The sequence below is a fragment of the Oncorhynchus kisutch genome, linkage group LG22, assembly GCF_002021735.2.
Source record: "Oncorhynchus kisutch isolate 150728-3 linkage group LG22, Okis_V2, whole genome shotgun sequence".
NCBI classification, from domain to species: Eukaryota; Metazoa; Chordata; class Actinopteri; order Salmoniformes; family Salmonidae; genus Oncorhynchus; species Oncorhynchus kisutch.
In genome coordinates this window covers 30,418,056-30,442,381 of record NC_034195.2, presented here as the reverse complement: position 1 = coordinate 30,442,381, position 24,326 = coordinate 30,418,056, and the positions used below count along the sequence as shown (strand labels likewise).

Here is a 24,326-nt window from a genome sequence, read left to right as displayed (position 1 = left end):
TGTAATTACGCTAACAGTCTCAGTACACTAACAGTGTTATGCTAACAGTGTAGCAGTACCTCCACAGAATCTGTGTTGTCAGTGTGTAGCATCAGTGCTAGCTGTAGATAGGATCACAGAAGCATCAGCATCAGTAGATCTTTGTAGCGGTAGCATTAGTCTAGTCTGTTGGCACAGCCATGCAAGCCTTTCTCCTGCCTCACACTCACACTTTGACCGCTAAAAACACACACACACACACGCGCACGCACGCACACACACACACACACACACACACACACACACACACACACACACACACACACACACACACACACACACACACACACACACACACACACACACACACACACACACACACACACACACACACACAGTAACTGGGTCACACTTGTGCAAACGCACACTCTCCAGCCTCATCCGTTGCCTGAAACTTTTAATTCCCACCCAACCCTCCACCCGGGCATACAGGGAAGGGTGACAGACGCTCAGTATTGACACAGCCCCTCCCCATCAAACATACACCCCTCACACACAATAGCCTACAAAGGTCCATCATCCCCTTCCCCTCCCTCTTCTCTACCATTGACTCCCCCACACCCCTCATTAAATTCTACCTCTCCAACCCAAATCACAAACCTCAGTCCACCAAGCTTTATCATGTCAGCTCTATTGATGAGAGATCTGCTGTCTCTCACTTTGTTGTCATCCTCAGTGATTTTGTGTTATATTTGTTATAAAACTGTCAAATAAACTAAACTAAATCCCAAACGTGACCCAATAAGGGCCATGTGATCCATACCCCCCCCCCTCCAGTGAGGAGAGAGAGAATATAGAGGACACTGCACTCCCAGCTGATCTATCAGGATGGCCCATTGGCCCTTATTTAGCTACTTACAGCACGCAACACATACTCTGGCCCATTACACTACACAAGCATTGGTCCAACTCACTGGGTCAGACACTAACGACCTAGCATTGCCCCACAGAGTGGACCACTGTCAGCCACCAAGGGATTTGAACCTGTAACCTTTCTGACCTCTGGGATACCTGCTTATCCCAAACCTCCCCACAACCTCCCCACAACCACGCTTGTCTCTAAGCCTACAGTATAATAAATCATAAAAGTCTACTCTGTACATTCCCTCCTGTAGGTGATAAATGTTTGTCCCATGTCTTACTTAACACAGTGAACAGAAACCAGTTAACTCAACATCACTACAAAGAAAGGCCCTTGTCTTCCCCTTTTCAACTTACCCCTCACCTACACTGGCTTAGGGAGTGCTGATGCATGGAACACAGAGGACGGAGAGAGGGAGAAGGAGAGGGAGAGTGTGTGAGACAGAGGGTGAGGGATGTCATATATTCAGTGTGCTAAGTGACCTTTCCATGTTCATGACCCCTGTAATGTTATTAACACTGCAGCTACAACCTCAGCCATGGCCATCAATTAGAGCCACTCTCTGCTGCCTGCCTGTCTGCGTGCCTGCCTTGCTTCTGCCTGCACAAACACTGCCTCACCTCAGAGGAGCTCTCTTTCTCTCTTTCTCTTGTTCTCTCTCCATTTCTCCCTCTCTCTCCCTCTCTCTCTCCCCCATCTCTTCAGAACTCCTTCTCCCCCTCTCTCCTGTACCTAACAGATTTAACATACTTCAGCATGTTCTAGTATTTTATGTGAAACCATTGTATCACACAATTATAACACCATCATTGATATACTTTAATTACAATACCATTATAGGACATATTATAATTACAATACCATTATTTAGTAGCCTATAGTAGCAAAACCATTATTCATTACAGAATTACAATATATTGGAATTAGTGTCCACATGAGTAGGGAGAGAATGAGTGTGTAGGAATACCAACACTGCTGAGTTGAGCCACATTGTAACGTTCGTCGTTAAGGGTAGACCAAGGCGCAGCGGGATTTGAGTTCATCATATTTGATTGAAATGTGAACCAGAAAAAACAAAACAATACAACGAATGAAAAGCTTCGTTGTGCAAAAATACATGCAACCAAACAAAGACAAGATCCCACAACTGAAGGTGGGAAAAAGGGCTGCCTAAGTATGATCCCCAATCAGAGACAACGATAGACAACTCTGATTGGGAACCATACTAGGCCAACAAAGAAAAAGAAAACATAGCTATACAAAAACTAGAGTACCCACCCTAGTCACACCGTGACCTAACCAAAATATAGAGAATAAACAAGGATCTCTAAGGTCAGGGCGTGACACACAAATCAACCCAGTGTGTTAGTGTCCTACTTTAGAATGTTCAATACCCCTGCTTCCAGTCCAGCTCTATTCGATTTAAAACCCAGTAAATTTAGGAAGCAGATTGGACATGGAACGTGGGTTTTTACAATACCTTCTTCACATGATGGCATTTTCAATTCAAATCATGTCAAATTCATTTCCTAAATTGAGTTGAATTAAAATGGAATTGACAAAGCGGTCTATATGATTGGCTATATGTACTGTATTCTTAAATGAGGCAGCAGTGCTGCTCTGGTGTGAAATGAACAGCTCTTTACTACACCCCAAGAAGCTAGTCTGAACGAAAGAGAGGAGCGAGAGATGGAGCGAGAGAGAGAGATGAAGCGCGAGGGAAAGATGGAGAGAGAGAGTTGACCATTAACTAAAGGCAGAGAGGGGGGAGACTCCTCTTCTTGCATTCAAATTACACTTAATCCAGCGCTATCAGCTCTGCTCTCCCTCATCCCTCCATCTCTTCCCTCTCTTTTTCCTCATTCCTTCTCACTGAGAATGTTGTGCATTAGCCTCCCTCATATATCTCCCTCCCTCTTCCTCTCTAGTTTTATCTGGGAGAGGAGGGAAGGTGGAAAGGAAAGGAGTAGAGGAGAGGAGAAGATTGTCCAGCAAAGAGAGAGGAGCCGAGTCAGCACAGCTCTATCCTCAATGATGTCAGAGATCCCCCACCACACACACACACACACACACACACACACACACACACACACACACACACACACACACACACACACACACACACACACACACACACACACACACACACACACACACACACACACACACACACACACACACAGCACCTCATTAACAATATCATATTTTACAGTCTTTTGGTCATCATGCATGTGATAATTTTTGGGGGGCATAAAGGAAAAATAGACTGGTACACACAGTACACTGTATCTGTTCAGCAGCATTGCTGACTGTGCTTTGTGCTCTGGGAAGAAGAACGGATGGGGAAGAAACACACAGAAACACTCTGAGGGTTAGAGTTGACAGAGATATTAAACCTCTTGTCTTCCCCCTCTACACCCCTTTCTCTCTCTCTCTGAGATGCAGGACAGAGATCTCATTTTGATTTTGAGAAGAGAGAGAGGAGGGTGTTGCATGTATTAATACAGAGGAACACTGCATCAAACCAATGCACTGCACTAATGCTCTGTGTGTGTGTGTGTTCGTTCGTTCGTGCGCAAGTGGCTGTGTGAGCCACGGCTGACAGGGAGAGGAGTACGTCAGCATTACATTCACGTTCCCACTGAAGGACAAAGGGAGGGGGGATAGAGAGTCTTAGCTCCCCGCAACACCCCCCCCCCCCCCCCCACACACACACACACATATAAACACACACACACACACACACACACACACACACACACACACACACACACACACACACACACACATATACACACACACACACACACACACACACACACACACACACACACACACACACACACACACACACACACACACACACACACACACACACATACATACACACACACACACACACATACACATACACATACACATACACATACACATACACATACACATACACATACACATACACATACACATACACATACACATACACATACACATACATAGGGAAAAAAGAGAAAGACTGTACAACAAAAAACAAGAAGAGAAGAGAAGAGGAGAGGGGGATTGGAATGCTGCTGTGACGGTGTGATGCTTGTTTGCCGCCTCTCTTCTGCTCTCTCACTCTACCTTTTGCTCTCTCCCCTCTTACCCTCTAGCTTGTCCCCCTCTCTCTCCTGGCTCCACCGTGGTTACTGCAGTAGTCCAGCAGCCAGTCGGGAGCCACAGAGCAACTGCCACAACTTACTACCTCATCCTTACTGTCCCCAGCCTTGAGCTCAAGCACGGGGATCAACTAGTAGGCAACCAGGACAGACAGAGAGACACACCTCGGGAGAGAGTACCAGGCCAGGAACTTTCCATACTTGCCTCTGTTTACGGATACCGGTTACAGATACCGTGCACAGCCACCATCGCATCGACACAGCAGGAGTCTACCCCTCTCTCTCTCTCTCTCTCTCTCTCACACACACACACTTCTCTCTCTCTCTCTCTCTATTTTTCCCTCACTGATACTAAGGAAAGGACAAAAACACTCTCTCTCCTTTGACTGCTTTTTACTCTCCCTCTCTGCTTCTCTTTCTCTAAAGCGTAGCTCCGGCAGCACTGCGCTCCCTCTCCTCCTCCTCCCCTCTCTCTAACCAGCACCCCCATCTCTCCACCTCCCCCCCACCCCCTCAGGAAGAATACTGCTAACTGTGCTGCACGCGGCAGGCTGCAGCTGCTATAGCCACGGCCAGGCAAACCATCGCAGGGAGAGGACCAGAAGAGAAGAGAGAAAAAGAGAGGACAGTGGGATGACTGCGTCAGGAGTCCTTTAGCTTTTTTCTCTCTCTCTTTCTCCATCCATCAGAGCGGGGCGAATCAGGCACCAGCTAGCCTTCGGCAAAGTCACCGAGACGGAGGGCTCTCAGCCGACATACACACAGAAACACAGAAACACACACACACTCACGAGGACCTGCCAGACCGGTGGATAAAAAAAAAAAATGTATTGTCATTTTTTTCCTTTCTGCTCGGTGTGTCTGGCTTTTACTGCTTGATGGAGCAGTGTGATTCGTCAACAGAGGGGCCGTGTGTCTGCGGCTGCAGGCAGGGAGAGGGGGAGAGGAGGAGGGCTGGGGGACGCCAGTCACCTGCTTAGCTTAACCCACACGGCCTGTCTTTTCCCACCGAGCCTCTAGTCTCTACACACTGCTCTGCTCCACTCTCACCACCGGCTAACAGGAGACATTTTGTTCCATTAGTTAACACAGGGACATTACCACCACTTTCCAGATGAAGAAGAAGAACTGAATATAAATACACTTTTCACATTTCTGTTTTTCCATGGAAAGGGAAATATACATGACTCTGGTTCCTGATTGTTTTTTGTGATATTCAGAAAGGAAGAAATAAGGGACCGTTTTATGAACTAATGAGGTAGGTGATCACTGCAAATTCTTTCCTTTGCTGCTGCTCTGCCTTCACATAATCTCTCTCTGCCTCCCTCTCTTCCCCCTCTCTCCCTCTTTCACTCTCTCTCTTCCTCTCGCCCCCTATCACTCTCCATCTCTCTTTCTCGCTTCCTCTCTCCGTCTCCCTTTTTCTATTTTCTCTTTCTCTCTGTGTCTATTTCTGCATAGCGTCACCCAGAGTCGTCGATGGCGTGGCGAATCCTGTCCTTGCTCCAGCCAGGGTAGGAGGGTGGTGCGTCCTCCTCTAGTGTCCGTCTCGCCCCAACATGCTGAACAATGAGCCCTCCGCAACATGAGTACTGTGGGCCGGGTTTCTCTGCAGCCCACCTGGAACGCAGCCCTGCTCGCCCTGCTAGCCCTCACCATGGTGCCAGCTCTCAGTGTGTGCCAGCCTGCCGGCCTGGGTCCTCCCCCCAACCCCCAGAACTGTCCGGTGGTGTGCTCCTGCACCAACCAGATCGGTAAGGTGGTGTGTACACGCCGTGGCCTGGTCAGGGTGCCCCCCGGGATCCCCACCAACACCAGATACCTCAACCTGATGGAGAACAGCATCGAGACCATCCAGGCTGACACCTTCAGACAGCTACACCATCTGGAGGTGCTGCAGCTGGGCAGGAACGCCATCAGGCAGATTGAGGTGGGGGCCTTCAACGGCCTGACCAGCCTCAACACCCTGGAGCTGTTTGACAACAGACTGACGGGGATCCCCAGCGGGGCTTTTGAGTACCTGTCCAAGCTGAGGGAGCTGTGGCTGAGGAACAACCCCATCGAGAGCATCCCATCCTATGCCTTCAACAGGGTGCCCTCTCTGATGAGGCTGGACCTAGGGGAGCTCAGGAGGCTAGAGTACATTTCTGACGGGGCCTTTGAGGGCCTGCAGAACCTCAAGTACCTGAACCTAGGGATGTGTAACCTCAGGGAGATGCCTGTCCTGTCTCCCCTGACTGGCCTGGAAGAGCTGGAGATGTCTGAGAACACTTTCCCTGAGATGAAGCCTGGCTCTTTCCGCGGCCTGCGCTCGCTACAGAAACTCTGGATTATGAACTCTGGGATCACCGTGATCGAGAGGAACGCCTTCGATGACATCACGGCGCTGGTGGAGCTGAATCTAGCCCATAATAACCTGTCATCTCTCCCCCATGACCTCTTTGCCCCGCTGCAGTACCTAGTGGAGCTCCATCTCCACCACAACCCCTGGAGGTGTGACTGTGACGTGGTCTGGCTGTCCTGGTGGCTCAGGGAGTACATCCCCACTAACTCCACCTGCTGCGGCCGCTGCCACTCCCCTGCCCACATGAGAGGAAGATACCTGGTGGAGGTGGACCAGACCACATTCCAGTGCTCTGCTCCCTTCATCCTGGATGCTCCAAGGGACCTCAACATCTCTGCAGAGAGAGTTGCAGAGCTCAAGTGTCTTACGGCCGCCATGTCATCGGTCCGATGGCTGCTTCCTAACGGGACCGTTCTGACCCACGGCTCGTCTCACCCTCGGATCTCTGTCCTCAATGATGGAACGCTCAACTTCTCCAACGTTTTGCCGTCGGACAAGGGTGTCTATACTTGCATGGTGACTAACATGGCAGGTAACTCCAACGCCTCAGCCTACCTGAATGTCAGCAATGCCGAGCTCAACACCTCCAACCTGTCCTATTTCACTACAGTGACTGTGGAGGTGCTGGAGCCCACCGTAGAAGAGACCCCCAAACCCAAACCCACAGTCCCAGCTTCGCCCTCAGTGTTCCAGCCCGTCTTCATCTCCACGCCCACCATGCTGCTCCAGAGCACCCAGACCCCCCGCCAGGTGTCTCTCCCCACAGCCCGTGGCCCCACCCACCCCTCCGCCAGCCTGGACGAGGTCGTGAAGACAACCAAGATCATCATTGGCTGCTTCGTTGCCGTGACGCTCCTTGCCGCTGCCATGTTGATCGCCTTCTACAAGCTGCGTAAGCGGCACCAGCAGCGGAGCACGGTGGCAGTGGCGCGGACCATCGAGATCATCCAAATGGATGAGGAGGTTCCCGAGGTTCCACCGGCCAGGTCAGGTTCTAGCGAGTCTGAGGAGATGGGACTGGCTCTGCCCACCATCTTAAAAGCAAGATACATCTCATCATCCTCATCGTCGTCCCACAGAGACAGAGACAGAGACAAAGACAGAGATAGAGACAGGGACAGAGCTGCCTACGGGGCTCACTGGACCCATAACAACCTGGGAAACTCCCTGCACCGTTCCTCCAGCCGCCAGCATCATCAGCAGCACCACCACAGCCTCATCAGCACCATCGCAGAGCCCTACGTCATTAAGACCACTCACACCAAGGAGAAGGTCCAGGAGACCCAGATCTAAGGGACTCATGCTGGCCTTACTGTGGATCTAACTGTGTGGATCTAACTGTGTGGATCTAACTGTGGATCTAACTTGGTGGATCTAACTGGGTGGATTTCTATATGGATCTGACTCTACTCCCTCCTCTCTTCCTCTCCTCACTGCTCACCAGTCCATGCAATAGAATGCACAAAGAAGACGGTAACTTTCTTTTGTACAGAGTGCAAAATGGAGACAGTTTTATCTATCTTGTACATGCTTATACATAAATATAGAAATGTAAAAAATATACATCTATATAACTTAATCTAATATGGGGACGGTGTTGGGATTATGTATCAAAGAAGAAAGTAAAATTTAAACTATTTTCTAATAACTTGTAAGTTCTATTTAAAAGCGAGAGATGTTGAGGTCTCGATGATGGTATGTTTGATTGATTGAGGGAGGAGCTGTCTTGAGGGAAACCGTTCTTTTTGTCATTTAGACCATTTAGGATGTAGTAAAAGCCCTTTATACCCACAGCAGTTTATAAAACAACAAGCCCTAACATCAGATCAGGCTTCGCAGGTTCATCTTATAAAAGCGGCAGTTTGTACTGTGCCAAACGTTACAAATACAATAAAGGACTCTGGAAGATTATGAAAACCAACAGCCACATCCAAGCAAAATCTAGACAGAAAGACAGAGAGTAATTTGTCGAGGGAGAGAGGTAGAGAGAAGAGCATAGATTTTGCTGTTCAGTAGCTATCAGCCAAATGGTTTTAGACTGCAGTGAATTTCTGCAGCTAAGGTTTAACCCTTTGTTTTCCGGAGCAAAGCTACACATCTATCTAAAAACAGCTCTTTATGTTACTGAATCTAAACCCGTTTAGTACGGTTGTATTTGATTTATCCCAGGTCCCCTTGGCTAAGATGAAGGACAGGCTATTATGAACAGAGATTTGGTGTGGTTTCTTCATGCAGATTTAGGTTGCATAAGGTATTGTTCTTTTTTATTTTTGTCTTGGGTTGTGACATGCTTCTTAATGGCATGTGTAGTGTTTAGGGTTAATGTAGTGCTGCATTACAGTGGTTCTCTGTCTGCTCTCTGTAAGGGCTCGTTCTAATGGTAATCCCTCACAGTTACAGACGTGGTGCAGAGAGACTGGGGTTTGCTGACCAATCTGCTTTTGGAAGAAAAAAAGGAGCCGGGCTGAAATTAAATGAATGTCTGGACATTGGGCTTGTTTCTCTATGGACTTCATTGAAACAATGAAAGTGTTTTTTCTTTTCCTTATTTTGGGTATTATTTCGAGCAACACTATTTTTATGGGGTGTCTATAAGGAGGCTACAAAAAATAAAACCTTTGGTTTGTATTTCTCTACTTGGAGACACTTCAACGTACCATTATTTTCCCTGTCCCTCTTGATGACAGTGTGGAGATATTAGCTTGTAAGCCTGGTAGCATGTCAGTCCACAAACACTGAACAGAACGCATTCATAATTCTAAATGAAGCTCTACCCCCTACCCTCCTAGTCACAACTGTAGATCGGAAAAGGATCAGATAAACTTGAGCAATATGGCAATTGCTTCACCTTGCCTTCTGATAGACTTGTGGAATTCTTTGCCATATTGCTTGCACCTATCCAATCCTTTCAGACGTACAGTACATCCGTGCTAAGGTGGTAGGGGGTAAGATGGAGTAAGAATTTGGAGGTCCATGCTATTTCTATGTTAGCTGTGATAAGATATGGTCTACCCTCCTCTTCCCCAGTTATTCCTATGCATTGCATTTACACTGGTCCCTGTCAGTGAATGAGTCTTTAAGTGAGGCTGTGTACAATGCTGCATTATCCTCCCTCCCACACTGGATCTCTATGAGAGGGCCTTCTGATCTCTGCTGCTTCACGTTGCCGAGGGGGTTAGGTAGACACACACACACGCTGAATGCCAAATCAGCCTCCAGCCCCTTCCCCATAGGCACTCCTGTAGAGGTAAATAATAATAGGTACAAGCAATATGGTAGCAGCCCCCTTGTCCTAGGTGGTATTGTCACTATATGCTCACTATGCTCACACACATACAATCCTTTCAGATCTACAGCAGTGCATAGTTGCTAGAGGGGCAGTGCAAGTAATCTGATATGGCTTCCTATCCTTATATATTTTTCTACTATTTTCCTGATGTGAGGGGACTTTACAGGAGAATGAAAAGTATTGGTATTCTTCCACCAATTGCTTTCCTCTTGTCCTGTAGTGTCACAACAGTGCAAATGAAGTAAACAAGGAGAGAAAGCTACTTTAGATCATTGAGATGCAGCCCAAGTGGTAGCCTTAACAAGGCAATACTTTCCAAATGTAGCGGTACAGTGAAATATATAGTACATCATTGAATATTGTTATATTGTTAAAGTAATTTCTGAATGAAAATGAACCACTCCTTTTATCATTAAGTGGATCTGTACTATAAAGGAACCACCAACATAAAGTGCCTCAATAGGGTGTTGGACACCACGAACAAGAACAGCTTCAACACCTTGGCATAGATTCTACAAGTGCCTGGAACTTTATTGGAGGGATGTGACTTCATTCTTCCATGAGAAACTGCATCATTTGGTGTTTTGTTGATGGTGGTGGAAAACGCTGTCTCAGGTACTCCTCCAGAGTCTCCCATAAGTGTTCAACTGGGCTGAGATCTCCACACACGCACACACACGCACACACGCACGCACGCGCGCACACACACACACACACACACACACACACACACACACACACACACACACACACACACACACACACACAGCGGAAGGTCGGAGGGAATTAACATTATTACAAATCATTTGTAGACTGTAAATTGACTGCAAGAAGCCCAAAGAGATATAATATTTGACTAAAACATAATCATTTAAAACCTTGCTTACATTTGTATACGATCACGTGTCTTTCTATTATTCTGTATTATTCTGTATTTCTTCAGAAAATAAAACCGCCAGTTGAGCACTATGCTCCGTAGAAACCCCTCTTTGAAAGTCACTGAGATATCTTCTTCTAGCAATGGTAGCCAAAACAATGGTGGGCGTTTCTAAACATGATCTTAATCATGATGGGATGTGAATTCTTTAATTAACTCAGAAAACCACACTTGTGTGGAAGCACCTGCTTTCAATATACTTTGTATCCTTCATTAACTCACGTGTTTCCTTTATTTTGGCAGTTACCTGTACATCCCTGTGTGGGAGAAGGAGCCTACAGTGTAACTGATATTTAACTACACTGCCACAATTTCACAATGAAAATTAATTATTTATGTTATCACCAGCAATAAGCTTCCACTGTACATTCACAATGTGTGAGTGTTTGATCATGTCTTGTCCTGCACTGATTACGCTTCTGAATCACAATGATGTCACACAGTTGAAAGGTCAATCATCAGAAATGAGTGTTTGTGTTCTGTGGTGACTAGTGCAACATCACTTCGACCTCTCAGCTGCCGCTTCAGATACACTCAGTCACCGTCTCCCCCATTCAGAAGACACACAGACTGCTACTGTTTCCTCAACTCAGCTCAGAAAACCAAATGTCACTCAGGGCCCAGGCGGAACAGGAAGACAGGAATGGAAGCATTGAAAATATTCCTGTTGCTCCAAATGAGACGTTTATCTGTCTATTTCAGTAGAAAAGGGATAAGAATTAAGCCATTCAATAATTACAGAGACATTCTGCTGCCAGGCTTGGAGAGGACTATAAAGGCTGCTTTTAAATCCTACAGGCATCAATTGGACTGGCCTCCGTAGGCAGAGGCTACAGATACACTGCCCCCTCTTCCTTGTCCTCTTTTTCATTACCTCCTCCTCCCACTCCTAATCCTCTTCCCTTCCTACTCTCCACTTGTCTCTATAAATGCCTAAATCTACTAGATATGATACATTCATAACGCATTTCAGACAGCTGGTTCCTAGAGAGTGTTACTGACTGTTTTCTATCCCATCTGCTCCTCAGTGTGTGTGTGTGTGTGTGTTAGAGGACTGTCTACAGGTGTGCTGGTGGGAGCAGATGTGTCCATGTATTACTGGGTCAAGTGGATGTTTTCTGTCGTTTTCTCTGCAGGGTGAATAAGAACATTTTACACCAGAGTCAGACACTCTCCTTTTTCGCTCCTCACATCTGAATGCTTCTGTGATGGGTGTTTTTCCTGCAATACAGCAGCTTCTTATGTGTTCTCTTGAAAGGAAAATATTCTCCACTTTTCTTTCTATGTGAAAGATATGTTACCTTTGAGAGACTATTAGCTCTGTCTGAGGTGGGGAATCATGTGTGGATTAACATGTTGTAGGCCCCAATCAGGGACTTATTCACATTTGGGGCACCAGGCCACTGAACTCTCTGGCCAATCAGTCACAATTATGATCAATGACCAATAAGTGCCAGATAGAGAAGAAAAGCAGGTATTTGAATAGCTCTGCTCTAGGCCCTTGTGAAGATCTTAAAAGATTGGATAGGTGTCAGCAAAATGGGAGAGGTAGTGCTATCATCATATAATGTCATATCTACTGAAGTGTCTTTGTCTATTATATGGGTTAAGGGTTGATTTGTGATTATGCATTAGTCTGCAAACACAAGAGCCCAAACAAAGGCTTGCTGTGAAAACATCCATAGTGCTAATACGAGACAGCTCCTCTCTCTTATCAGTAGCAGTGGAGTCTGTCATGCATTCAGACTGTGCCTGCATGTTGCCTTGTTGCCAAATGAGCTATGAAGATGCCTTGTCATAACTGTTATCAGTCCCTCTCCCTCTCTCCCCTCCTCTTTGTCTGAAGCTAATTGACTTAAATCCAGACTACTCATCCAGTCAGCCCTAGATTAAACTCTCTCTCTCTCTCTCTCTCTCTCTCTCTGTAGACTTTCAGTAGTTTTCCTGATTCAGGGTACAGTATATTGTCATATAAAAGGAATAGAAATACCTGCAATACTCAACTGGAACATTGACATCTATATTTCTATTCCTTTCGTATAGGATATGGAAAATGAGAACCAAATCTCAAAGGTGGACTTTTATTTAAATGTACAGTACGTACACAGACTAATATTCAGTTATTGAAAACAGACTGATGCTATTGTTCTTTCAAAACAGCAAAGGAATGTGATGTGACTGAAGATGAGCATCATGTTTTTCAAAGCCTGTAATCCTGTTGAATCACCGTATGACAACAGCAGCATGTGCTTTGTGTGTGTTTTCATGAGCGCTGTCCTTTGTCCCGGGTCACAGCAATACACCATAACAAACACTTCACAGCAGATCAAAGGGAGAGATACACACACACACACACACACACACACACACACACACACACACACACACACACACACACACACACACACACACACACACATTTGTGGAGCAGTGCCTGTACAATTGGAAACAATAGAAGTGAAGTAAAACATATTGGATTACTGCATGAATATCAATACCGTAATCTGAGTGTAAAGCCTTTGAGTGTAAAGACATTTAGCCTACTCACAAATTTCCTATCTATCACCCCTGACCCAATTCACTCAGAATCCCCCCCCCCCCCCCCCCCCCACACACACACACCACCATGCTGTAGTGGGCCAAAGTAAACTCTCCTGTCAGAGGCAGCTTTGAATTGGAGGTGGAAGCTGCACGTTTTGACTGGTGCTGGTGGTAGTGTGTGTGTATATGTGTATATGTGTGTATGTGTGTGTGCTTGTTCTCATATTTGTGATTTGCTAATATGTGATAGACAGAAATATCTGCAAACACAGAACAATGCAGATCAAAGACATTTCAAAAGTGATGCATCCAACAATATTCCAGGTGATGGGAAAGTCAAAGAAAAATCTGAAGAAGCATTGCAATAGACTTCAGTATATGGGAGCCTGCAGTACGAAAGTGTTAAGATATTTCTATTTGCTTCAGTATCTCAGTGAAAAACAGGAACACTCACCATCAATCCTTCACCTCCTCACCCCAATCTCCCCCTCTCTGAGTAGGATGGATGGTGACTCACCTCCTCATTCTCTCTCTCAAACACACACTCACGCACGCACGCACACACACACACACACACACACACACACACACACACACACACACACACACACACACAGTGAACGTAGACAGCATAGAGTGGCTTGCGAAAGTATTCACCCCCTTGGCATTTGTCCAATTTTGTTGCCTTACAACCTAGAATTAAAATGTTTTTGTTGGGGGGGTTTGTATCATTTAATTTATACAACATGCCTACCACTCTGAAGATGCTAAATATGTTTTAATGTGAAACACTACAAAACAGAAAACTTGAGCGTGCATAACAATTCACCCCCCCAAAGTCAATATTTTGTAGAGCCACCTTTTGCAACAATTACAGCTGCAAGTCTCTTGGGGTATGTCTCTATAAGCTTGGCAAATCTAGCCACTGGGATTCTTGCCCATTCTTCAAGGAAAAACTGCTACAGCTCCTTCAAGTTGGATGGGTTCCGCTGGTGTACAGTAATCTTTAAGTCATACTACAGATTCTCCACTGGATTGAGTTCTGGGCTTTGACTAGGCCATTCCAAGACATTTAAATGTTTCCCCTTAAACCACTTGAGTGTTACTTTAGCAGTATGCTTTGGGTCATTGTCCGGCTGGAAAGTGAACCTCCGTCCCAGTCTCAAATCTCTGGAAGACTGAAACAGGTTTCCCTCAAGAATTTCCCTGTATTTAGAGCCATCAATCATTCCTTCAGTTCTGACCAGTTTGCCAGTCCCTGCCGATGAAAACATCCCGACAGCATGATGCTGGGGATGGTTTTCTCGGGCTGTTGCGAGGTGATGGGTTGCGCCAGACATAGCGTTTTCCTTGATGGCCAAAAAGCTTTCCTTTTTGTCTCTTCTGACCAGAGTACCTTCTTCCATATGTTTGGGGAGTCTCCAACATGCCTTTTGGCAAACACCAAACGTGTTTGCTTATTTTTTTCTTGAAGCAATGGCTTAATGGCCACTGTTCCATAAAGCCCAGCTCTGTGGAGGGTACGGCTTAAAGTGGTCCTATGGACAGATATTCCAATTTCCAAACCCCCCCAACAAAGCTGTGGAGCTTTGCAGCTCCTTTAGTGCTATCTCTGGTCTCTTTGTTGCCTCTCTGATTAATGCCCTCCTTGCATGGTCCATGTGTTTTCGTGGGCGGCCCTCTCTTGGCAGGTTTGTTGTGTTGCCATGTTCTTTCCATTTTTTGAAATAATGGATTTAAAGTTGCTCTGTGGGATGTTCAAAGTTTCAGATATTTTTTTATGAACCAACCCTGATCTGTACTTCTCCACAACTTCGTCCCTGACCTGTTTGGAGAGCTCCTTGGTCTTCATGGTGCCCCTTGCTTTGTGGTGTTGCAGAATCTGGGGCCTTTCAGAACAGGTGGATATATACTGAGATCATGTGACAGATCATGTGACACTTAGATTGCACACAGGTGGACTTTATTTATCTAATTATGTGACTTCTGAAGGTAATTGGTTGCACCAGATCTTAAAGTTTTTTTTGCAATCACTTTGGCACAAATTTCAGAACTCTAGACACAAAACTCAAAACGGTCATCACTTGTAACACAGGCTGTCCAATGTTCAACACATTGCATTGTGCATTCATATCTTTAAAGAAACCTTGCACTTGCAGAATCATTGGTTCAAATAACTCATTTATCATGAAATACCATAGGAACATTCATTTAGATCACCCACACACAAGATACCGATAGTTTCACTGTGTAGTTGTTCGTACAATCATTAAATATTGTGGTACAAAATATGTGACACATGTTTCATTATGCTACTACATGTAAATACATCACTGTAAAAGGACTAGTGGAAGAGAATACTACAGACACAGTGGAATCATTGAACAAAATATGACATTTATTGATGAAATACAATAAAATCACAACATAGGTTTCTACAGTGAAACAGTAAAATGTCAAATGCAGTGTTCCTTACCTGGCTTACTGTAAAAAGCTAAACTAAGGAATGATTACTGTACTTCTATATTTCTCTCATCCCTGTCTTGTGGATTTGGACATAGGTTCTCATCCACATCACAATCTATGTTTTCATTAGCCAAACATCTTGGGAAGAATCTTCGGGCATGGCGAATCCATGCCTGACACTGGTCTGCCGTGATGTCATTGCATGCGTCATCCATGGCCTGGAGAAGGGCGGCTTGATTGTGAGGGCACCTATCATATACCTTCCACCTCCATGTGGAGAAAAATTCCTCAATCGTATTAAGGAAAGGAGAGTATGGGGGTAAGTACAGGGTGGTAAATTGTGGTTGGGCCTGAAACCATGCTTGCACCACTCTGAGCATGGTGGAACATTACATTATCCCACACAATGATATAGGTCATGCCATCAGCTCTACAGACCTGATTTAGCTCATCAATGAAGGTTTTATTCAGACAGCGAATCATGTGGCGGCCTGCAACTGAATATATAGAGTATATAGAGTAGAGAGATTTAGATGTTGTTCGACCAAACATGAGAACGGGCAAGATGAGTAATCTAAGCAACTTTGACCGTGGTATGATTGTTGATGCCACACATGGTGATTCCAGCATCTCAGAAACAGCTGCCCTCCTGGGATTTTTACGCACTACGGCCTCTAGAGTTGACAGAGAATGGTGCGATAAACAAAACACATTCAGTGAGTGGCATTTCTGTGGACAAAAACACCTTGTAAATGAGAGAGGTCAGAGGAGAATGTCCAGACTCATTCAAGCTAACAGAAAGGCCACAAATGCTCAAATAACAGCTGTTTAAAACAGTGGTGTGCAGAATGGCATCTCTTAATGTACAACACCACGAATAATTCAGGCTGTTGTGGAGGCAAAAGGGGGTCCTACACAGTACTAGATAGGTGTACCTAATAAAGTGGCCAGTGACTGTACAGTAATGTCAAATCTGAAAACATGGTCTGAAAAAATGTGGTACACGGGACCATAGAAACGGTGTCTGATAAAGAATGATGATGAAATATTACAGCCATAGATAATGTAGTCCAATTGGTTCATATTCCACGGTAATTGGTGTCAATGGATCTCGTTATCATGAAACTTTCATGATCTAAACATGGAATATTGTTTGTCAGTTTCCATAAAACTATGCATTAAGAGTAATGCAACACTTACTTATCATTTTGAGCAGTTGTATCAATTGATAGTTAGATCATTGTAATGAAATGAATAGACAGTCATTTCAGATGTAATGTGTGAATTGCATTTTGAAATGGTAACATTTTGATGTTAAGTTGTGTCATTTTGAACAAGTGATTTTAGTTCAATGAACAAATGATCTTAGCTTTATGTGTATTGTATCCAAGCAATTGGAAAAAGTGTTAAGAGTTTTGAAAAATGTGCATTTTGATCATTAGTTGTGAGTTTTGTGTCTAGAGTTTTGAAAAATGACATCAAGGTTCTGAAATTAGTGCCAAAGTGATTGTAAAAAACTGTATTTAGGGGCTTCATAGCAAAGGGGGTGAATACATATGCACACACCACTTTTTTAAATTTATTTTTTCATTTCACTTCAACAATTTGGACTATTTGTGTATGTCCATTACATTAAATCCAAATAAAATTCCATTTAAATTACAGGTTGTAAAGCAACAAAATAGGAAAAAACGCCAAGGGGGATGAATACTTTTGCAAGGCACTGTAACTCATACAAACTGACCAGTACAAAGAACCTCTGTAACTGAATTAATCAAAAGGCCAACTCTCTCTCGCTTCCCCTCGCTTTATTTCTCTCTCTCTCTCTCTACATCTCTTCTCTCTCTTTTAAGGTTTATCAACAAGTCACTAACTGTCAAATCTCTGAACAACACAGTTGCAGTTTTGGCAGTTGGTCAGTTTCTCTTTCTTCTCCTTTAAACTTGACTTCCGTCTCGCTCTTTCATTTCTCTGACCCCTGCCAATAACATTCAAGGCTCCTGGGTTGCCATGGTTTCACTGGATCCCCATGTTGTGATTGGTTGTTGAGGGATGTGCTGTCTCTCTCTTTCTCTGTGTGTGTGTTTGTGTGTGTTGGGGGGAAAGGGAGCTGTGGCCAACCCTGACACACACACACACAAACACACACACAGACAAGTAATACATTTTTACTGTGTAATTATCAGAGTGGTCTATTTGTCAGAAGTTTTGAGGCTGTATTGTCCTCTGTTATGTGGTTGGAGAGAAAGAGAGCTGACTCATACCTATCTCTGTATGGGGACTGTTTGTTCAAGGACACTCTTATGTTCCTTTTCAATCACCAGACCATTTAAAAAAAACACTAACTCATGTTTGTTTGTTTGTTTGTTTGTGTGTGTGTGTGTGTGTGTGTGTGTGTGTGTGTGTGTGTGTGTGTGTGTGTGTGTGTGTGTGTGTGTGTGTGTGCATCCGTGCGTGTATGCATGCACATGACTTTCAAGCATACAGGCAAAAAGCCAATCAGTGTCATTAATTGTGTAAACTGCCTTAATTTTTGCTGGACCCCAGGAAGAATACTTGCTGTCTTGGCAGAAGGTAATGAGGATCCATAATAAATGCAAATACAATTGCAAGTACCATACACACTTAACAGAGAAAGGTATTCAACACCACTAACAGGAGTAGCCTATAGAACATGAATAATGTAATGACCATCAATTCATAATCAATTGTGTATGAGTGAGAAGCCACTGACTGCTCCACTGTAGGTCTAAAGGAGTCAATTACTTGTCCTTAGGAGAATTACTCATTTAATACAGAGCGGATTAATGTTGCACGCGTCCTAACCAGCTGCTCACAAACAAACCACTGGTAAACACACAGCGCTCTTAATTTTACTCACACACTAATCCTCTACCCTGTGAATTCCACAGACCATTAACAGAGGTAATGTGTTCCAGTGTGTGTGTGTGTGTGTGTGTGTGTGTGTGCGTGCGTGTGTGTTTGTGTGTATGTGTGCATGCGTGCATGCGTCCATTTGTCTGGAAAATGTTCTAAAACACAAGGCAGTGTCAGTTTTACAAATGGAGGAGTAGAACAGTTTATTCATTCCGAATATGTTACACAGTGAGCCTTATCACTCCACAACATTCTGCCACTGCTCTAGAAATTACAATGAATTGACTGCCTGAGTCTCTCTCGCTCTCCACACAGATGCATTGCTTTCTCTCTCTCTCTATCTATCTCTCGCTCTACATGTCTACCTCTCTGTCTGCATGGAGGGATTGAGCTGTGATAAAGGACCTTCAGGAGAGGTGGATTGGGGACGCCAGACTTCTGTCATCTCAGGCCTGCTGCTGCATCTGGGCTTAGTGGAAATCACAGACAGAGAGAAGGGAAAACAGCCAGCCAAACAGGACAAAGTGTACAATTTGTGTAATTACTACTGTAGTATACTGAATGAATGGATGGGTGAATGAGTGTGAGAGAGAGTTCTGTCTATCTGTAGGGCTGGGAACTGCCAGGGACCTCCCGATATTATCACCATACTTAGGTGCCAATACGATATCCATTGCGATTCTCACGATTGTATTATGTATTGATTCAATACTGCGATTTTTCATTGCGATTTGATGTTACACTGAGTCTACAAAACATTAAGGACACCCGCTCTTTCCATGACAAAGACTGACCAGGTGAACTCTATGATCCCTTATTGGAATCCACATCAATTAGTGTCATTGAAAAAGAAGAGGCAGGTTAAAAAACAGATTTTTAAGTATTAAGGCAATTGAGACATGGATTGTGTATGTGTGCCATTGAATTGCCTTTGAAAGGGGTATGGCAGTAGTTGCCAGGTGTACCGGTTTGTGTTAAGAACTGCAACGCTGCTGGATTTTTCACACTCAAGAATGGTCTGTTCTGAGTGCAAAAGGGTGCAACTTAATTTTAGGAAGGTGTCTTTAATGTATCTCTGCTACAGAGGGACAAGCCAGAGCATGAGAAAGCGATCAGTCAAGGAAATTAGTGCTGAAAACATGTTGGATCACTTTTTAAAAAGAAGGTGGAGAACAAGTTATAGTTTTGGAGCAGTTTTTTGCTAATGTACCCTAACTCCTCCTGTTCCCTCACATCACCTCTGTGACCAGTAAAAACCTGTCTGGGAAGTTGATCACGGTGAAACACCACAGAACACGTACATGATCCTAAACCAAACACATATTCTCTACCTACTGCTTGCAAAAGCTTTTGTAGGAATTGGGTGACGTAATACTGAGTGTGTATGTATGTGTGTGCATGCGTGGGCAGACCTGGGTAGACCCAGTATGGAAGATTTGGGGTTTTGATGTATCCGTGCAGGTAGGGAGAGAGCTAGCACAGATTGCAGCATATGTGTGTGTGTGTGTGTGTGTGTGCATGTGTGCGTGTGTGCGTGCATGCGTGCTTGCGTGTGTGTGTGTGTGTGTTTGACCGTCATAAGCAGGTTAGATCTCTCAATAGCATCAGTGGTGATCTAAAGTGCCATGATCAGGTTTAAGACCAAATTCAACAAATTCAATTTAAACCTGGCCTGGCGGACAACTTGGGCCAGGAGGGCTGTGTGTGTGTGTGTGTGTGTGTGTGTGTGTGCGCGTGTGGCTCAGGAAAGGTGTGTGATTTCCTTTACAAGATAGCACCTTTTAAGCTGCATGGAGCCTGAGGCTGACTCTAGAGCAGGGCTCTCCAACCCTGTCCCTGGAGAGCTACCCTCCTGTATGTTCACTCCAACATTGTTCCTGGAGAGCTACCCTCCTGTAGGTTAACTTCAACCTTGTTCCTGGAGAGCTACCCTCCTGTAGGTTCACTCCAACCCTGTTTGTGGATAACTACCCTCCTGCAGGTTCACTCCAACCTTGTTCCTGGAGAGCAACCCTCCTGTAGGTTCACTCCAACCCTGTTCGTGTATAACCACCCTCCTGTAGGTTCACTCTAACCGTGTTCATGGACAACCACCCTTCTGTAGGTTCTTTCCAACCTTGTTCCTGGAGGGCAACCCTCCTATAGGTTCACTCCAACCCTGTTCGTGGATAACCACCCTCCTGTAGGTTCACTCCAACCCTGTTCATTGATAACCGCCCTCCTGTAGGTTCACTCCACCCTTGTTCCTGGAGAGCAACCCTCCTGTAGGTTCACTTCAACCTTGTTCCTGGAGAGCAACCCTCCTGTAGGTTCACTCCAACCCTGTTCGTGGATAACCACCCTCCTGTAGGTTCACTCCAACCCTGTTCGTGGATAACTGCCCTCCTGTAGGTTCACTCCAACCCTGTTCGCGGATAACCACCCTCCTGTAGGTTCACTCCAACTTTGTTCCTGGAGAGCAACCCTCCTGTAGGTTCACTTCAACCCTGTTCGTGGATAACCACTCTCCTGTAGGTTTACTCCAACCCTATTCGTGGATAACCACCCTCCTGTAGGTTAACTCCAACCTTGTCCCTGGAGAGCTACCCTCCTGTAGGTTCACTTCAACCCTGTCCCCGGAGAGCTACCCTCCTGTAGGTTAACTCCAACCTTGTTCCTGGAGAGCCACCCCCCTGTAGGTTCATTCCAACCCTGTTCGTGGAAAACCACCCTCCCGTAGGTTCACTCCAACCTTGTTCCTGGAGAGCTACCCTCCTGTAGGTTCACTCCAACCCTGTTTGTGGATAACTGCCCTCCTGTAGGTTCACTCCAACCCTGTTCGTGGATAACCGCCCTCCTGTAGGTTCACTACAACCTTGTTCCTGGAGAGCAACCCTCCTGTAGGTTCACTTCGACCCTGTTCATGGATAACCACCCTCCTGTAGGTTCACTCCTTGTTCCTGGAGAGCAACCCTCCTGTAGGTTCACTCCAACCCTGTTCGTGGTTAACCACCCTCCTGTAGGTTCACTCCAACCCTGTTTGTGGATAACCACCCTCCTGTAGGTTCACTCCAACCTTGTTCCTGGAGAGCAACCCTCCTGTAGGTTCACTCCAACCCTGTTCCTGGAGAGCCACCCTCCTGTAGGTTCACTCCAACCTTGTCCCTGGAGAGCTACCCTCCCGTAGGTTCACTTCAACCCTGTCCCCGGAGAGCTACCCTCCTGTAGGTTAACTCCCACCTTGTTCCTGGAGAGCTACCCTCCTGTAGGTTCACTCTAACCCTGTTCGTGGATAACCTCCCTCCTGTAGTTTCACTCCAACCTTGTTTCTGGAGAGCAACCCTCCTGTAGGTTCACTTCAACCCTGTCCCCGGAGAGCTACCCTCCTGTAGGTTAACTCCAACCTTGTTCCTGGAGAGCCACCCTCCTGTATGTTCATTCCAACCCTGTTCGTGGAAAACCACCCTCCTGTAGGTTCACTCCAACCTTGTTCCTGGAGAGCTACCCTACTGTAGGTTCACTCCAACCCTGTTCGTGGATAACCACCCTCCTGTAGGTTCACTCCTTGTTCCTGGAGAGCAACCCTCCTGTAGGTTCACTCCAACCATGTTTGTGGAAAACCACCCTCCTGTAGGTTCACTCCAACCTTGTTCCTGGAGAGCAACCCTCCTGTAGGTTCACTCCAACCTTGTTCCTGGAGAGCTACCCTCCTGTAGGTTCACTCCAACCCTGTTTGTGGATAACTGCCCTCCTGTAGGTTCACTCCAACCCTGTTCGTGGATAACCGCCCTCCTGTAGGTTCACTACGACCTTGTTCCTGGAGAGCAACCCTCCTGTAGGTTCACTTCGACCCTGTTCATGGATAACCACCCTCCTGTAGGTTCACTCCTTGTTCCTGGAGAGCAACCCTCCTGTAGGTTCACTCCAACCCTGTTCGTGGTTAACCACCCTCCTGTAGGTTCACTCCAACCCTGTTTGTGGATAACCACCCTCCTGTAGGTTCACTCCAACCTTGTTCCTGGAGAGCAACCCTCCTGTAGGTTCACTCCAACCCTGTTCCTGGAGAGCCACCCTCCTGTAGGTTCACTCCAACCTTGTCCCTGGAGAGCTACCCTCCCGTAGGTTCACTTCAACCCTGTCCCCGGAGAGCTACCCTCCTGTAGGTTAACTCCCACCTTGTTCCTGGAGAGCTACCCTCCTGTAGGTTCACTCTAACCCTGTTCGTGGATAACCTCCCTCCTGTAGTTTCACTCCAACCTTGTTTCTGGAGAGCAACCCTCCTGTAGGTTCACTTCAACCCTGTCCCCGGAGAGCTACCCTCCTGTAGGTTAACTCCAACCTTGTTCCTGGAGAGCCACCCTCCTGTATGTTCATTCCAACCCTGTTCGTGGAAAACCACCCTCCTGTAGGTTCACTCCAACCTTGTTCCTGGAGAGCTACCCTACTGTAGGTTCACTCCAACCCTGTTCGGGGATAACCACCCTCCTGTAGGTTCACTCCTTGTTCCTGGAGAGCAACCCTCCTGTAGGTTCACTCCAACCATGTTCGTGGAAAACCACCCTCCCATAGGTTCACTCCAACCTTGTTCCTGGAGAGCTACCCTCCTGTAGGTTCACTCCAACCCTGTTTGTGGATAACTGCCCTCCTGTAGGTTCACTCCAACCCTGTTCATGGATAACCGCCCTCCTGTAGGTTCACTACAACCTTGTTCCTGGAGAGCAACCCTCCTGTAGGTTCACTTCGACCCTGTTCATGGATAACCACCCTCCTGTAGGTTCACTCCTTGTTCCTGGAGAGCAACCCTCCTGTAGGTTCACTCCAACCCTGTTCGTGGTTAACCACCCTCCTGTAGGTTCACTCCAACCCTGTTTGTGGATAACCACCCTCCTGTAGGTTCACTCCAACCTTGTTCCTGGAGAGCAACCCTCCTGTAGGTTCACTCCAACCCTGTTCCTGGAGAGCCACCCTCCTGTAGGTTCACTCCAACCTTGTCCCTGGAGAGCTACCCTCCCGTAGGTTCACTTCAACCCTGTCCCCGGAGAGCTACCCTCCTGTAGGTTAACTCCCACCTTGTTCCTGGAGAGCTACCCTCCTGTAGGTTCACTCTAACCCTGTTCGTGGATAACCTCCCTCCTGTAGTTTCACTCCAACCTTGTTTCTGGAGAGCAACCCTCCTGTAGGTTCACTTCAACCCTGTCCCCGGAGAGCTACCCTCCTGTAGGTTAAATCCAACCTTGTTCCTGGAGAGCCACCCTCCTGTAGGTTCATTCCAACCCTGTTCGTGGAAAACCACCCTCCTGTAGGTTCACTCCAAACTTGTCCCTGGAGAGCCACCCTCCCATAGGTTCACTTCGACCCTGTTCCCAGAGAGCTACCCTCCTGTAGGTTAACTCCCACCTTGTTCCTGGAGAGCTACCCTCCTGTAGGTTCACTCTAACCCTGTTCGTGTATAACCTCCCTCCTGTAGTTTCACTCCAACCTTGTTCCTGGAGATCAACCCTCCTGTAGGTTCACTTCAACCCTGTTCGTGGATAACCATCCTCCTGTAGGTTCACTCCAACCTTGTTCCCAGAGAGCAACCCTCCTGTAGGTTCACTACAACCCTGTTCGTGGATAACCACCCTCCTGTAGTTTCACTCCAACCTTGTTCCTGGAGAGCAACCCTCGTGTAGGTTCACTCCAATCCTGTTCGTGGATAACCATCCTCCTGTAGGTTCACTCCAACCCTGCTTGTGGATAACCGCCCTTCTGTAGGTTCACTCCAACCCTGTTCGTGGATAACCGCCCTCCTGTAGGTTCACTTCAACTCCAGTTGTAGTAACTAATCTGATTCA

The 24,326-nt window shown here is 46.1% G+C and overlaps 1 protein-coding gene across 1 annotated transcript; it reads left to right on the top strand.

Moving 5' to 3' along the window:
* The first annotated feature begins 4,117 nt into the window (after nt 1–4,117).
* On the top strand, nt 4,118–12,541 carry LOC109866891 (leucine-rich repeat-containing protein 4). Its single transcript, XM_020455777.2, has 2 exons — nt 4,118–5,317; nt 5,521–12,541. Exon 2 carries the CDS (start codon nt 5,645–5,647, stop codon nt 7,694–7,696), a length of 2,052 nt encoding a protein of 683 aa, XP_020311366.1. The 5' UTR covers nt 4,118–5,317; nt 5,521–5,644; the 3' UTR covers nt 7,697–12,541.
* Nucleotides 12,542–24,326: the final 11,785 nt, after the last annotated feature.

Excerpts from the sequence above, each read along its gene's own strand:
- LOC109866891 (XM_020455777.2), top strand. The coding sequence starts at position 5,645 with ATGAGTACTGTGGGCCGGGTTTCTCTGCAGCCCACCTGGAACGCAGCC.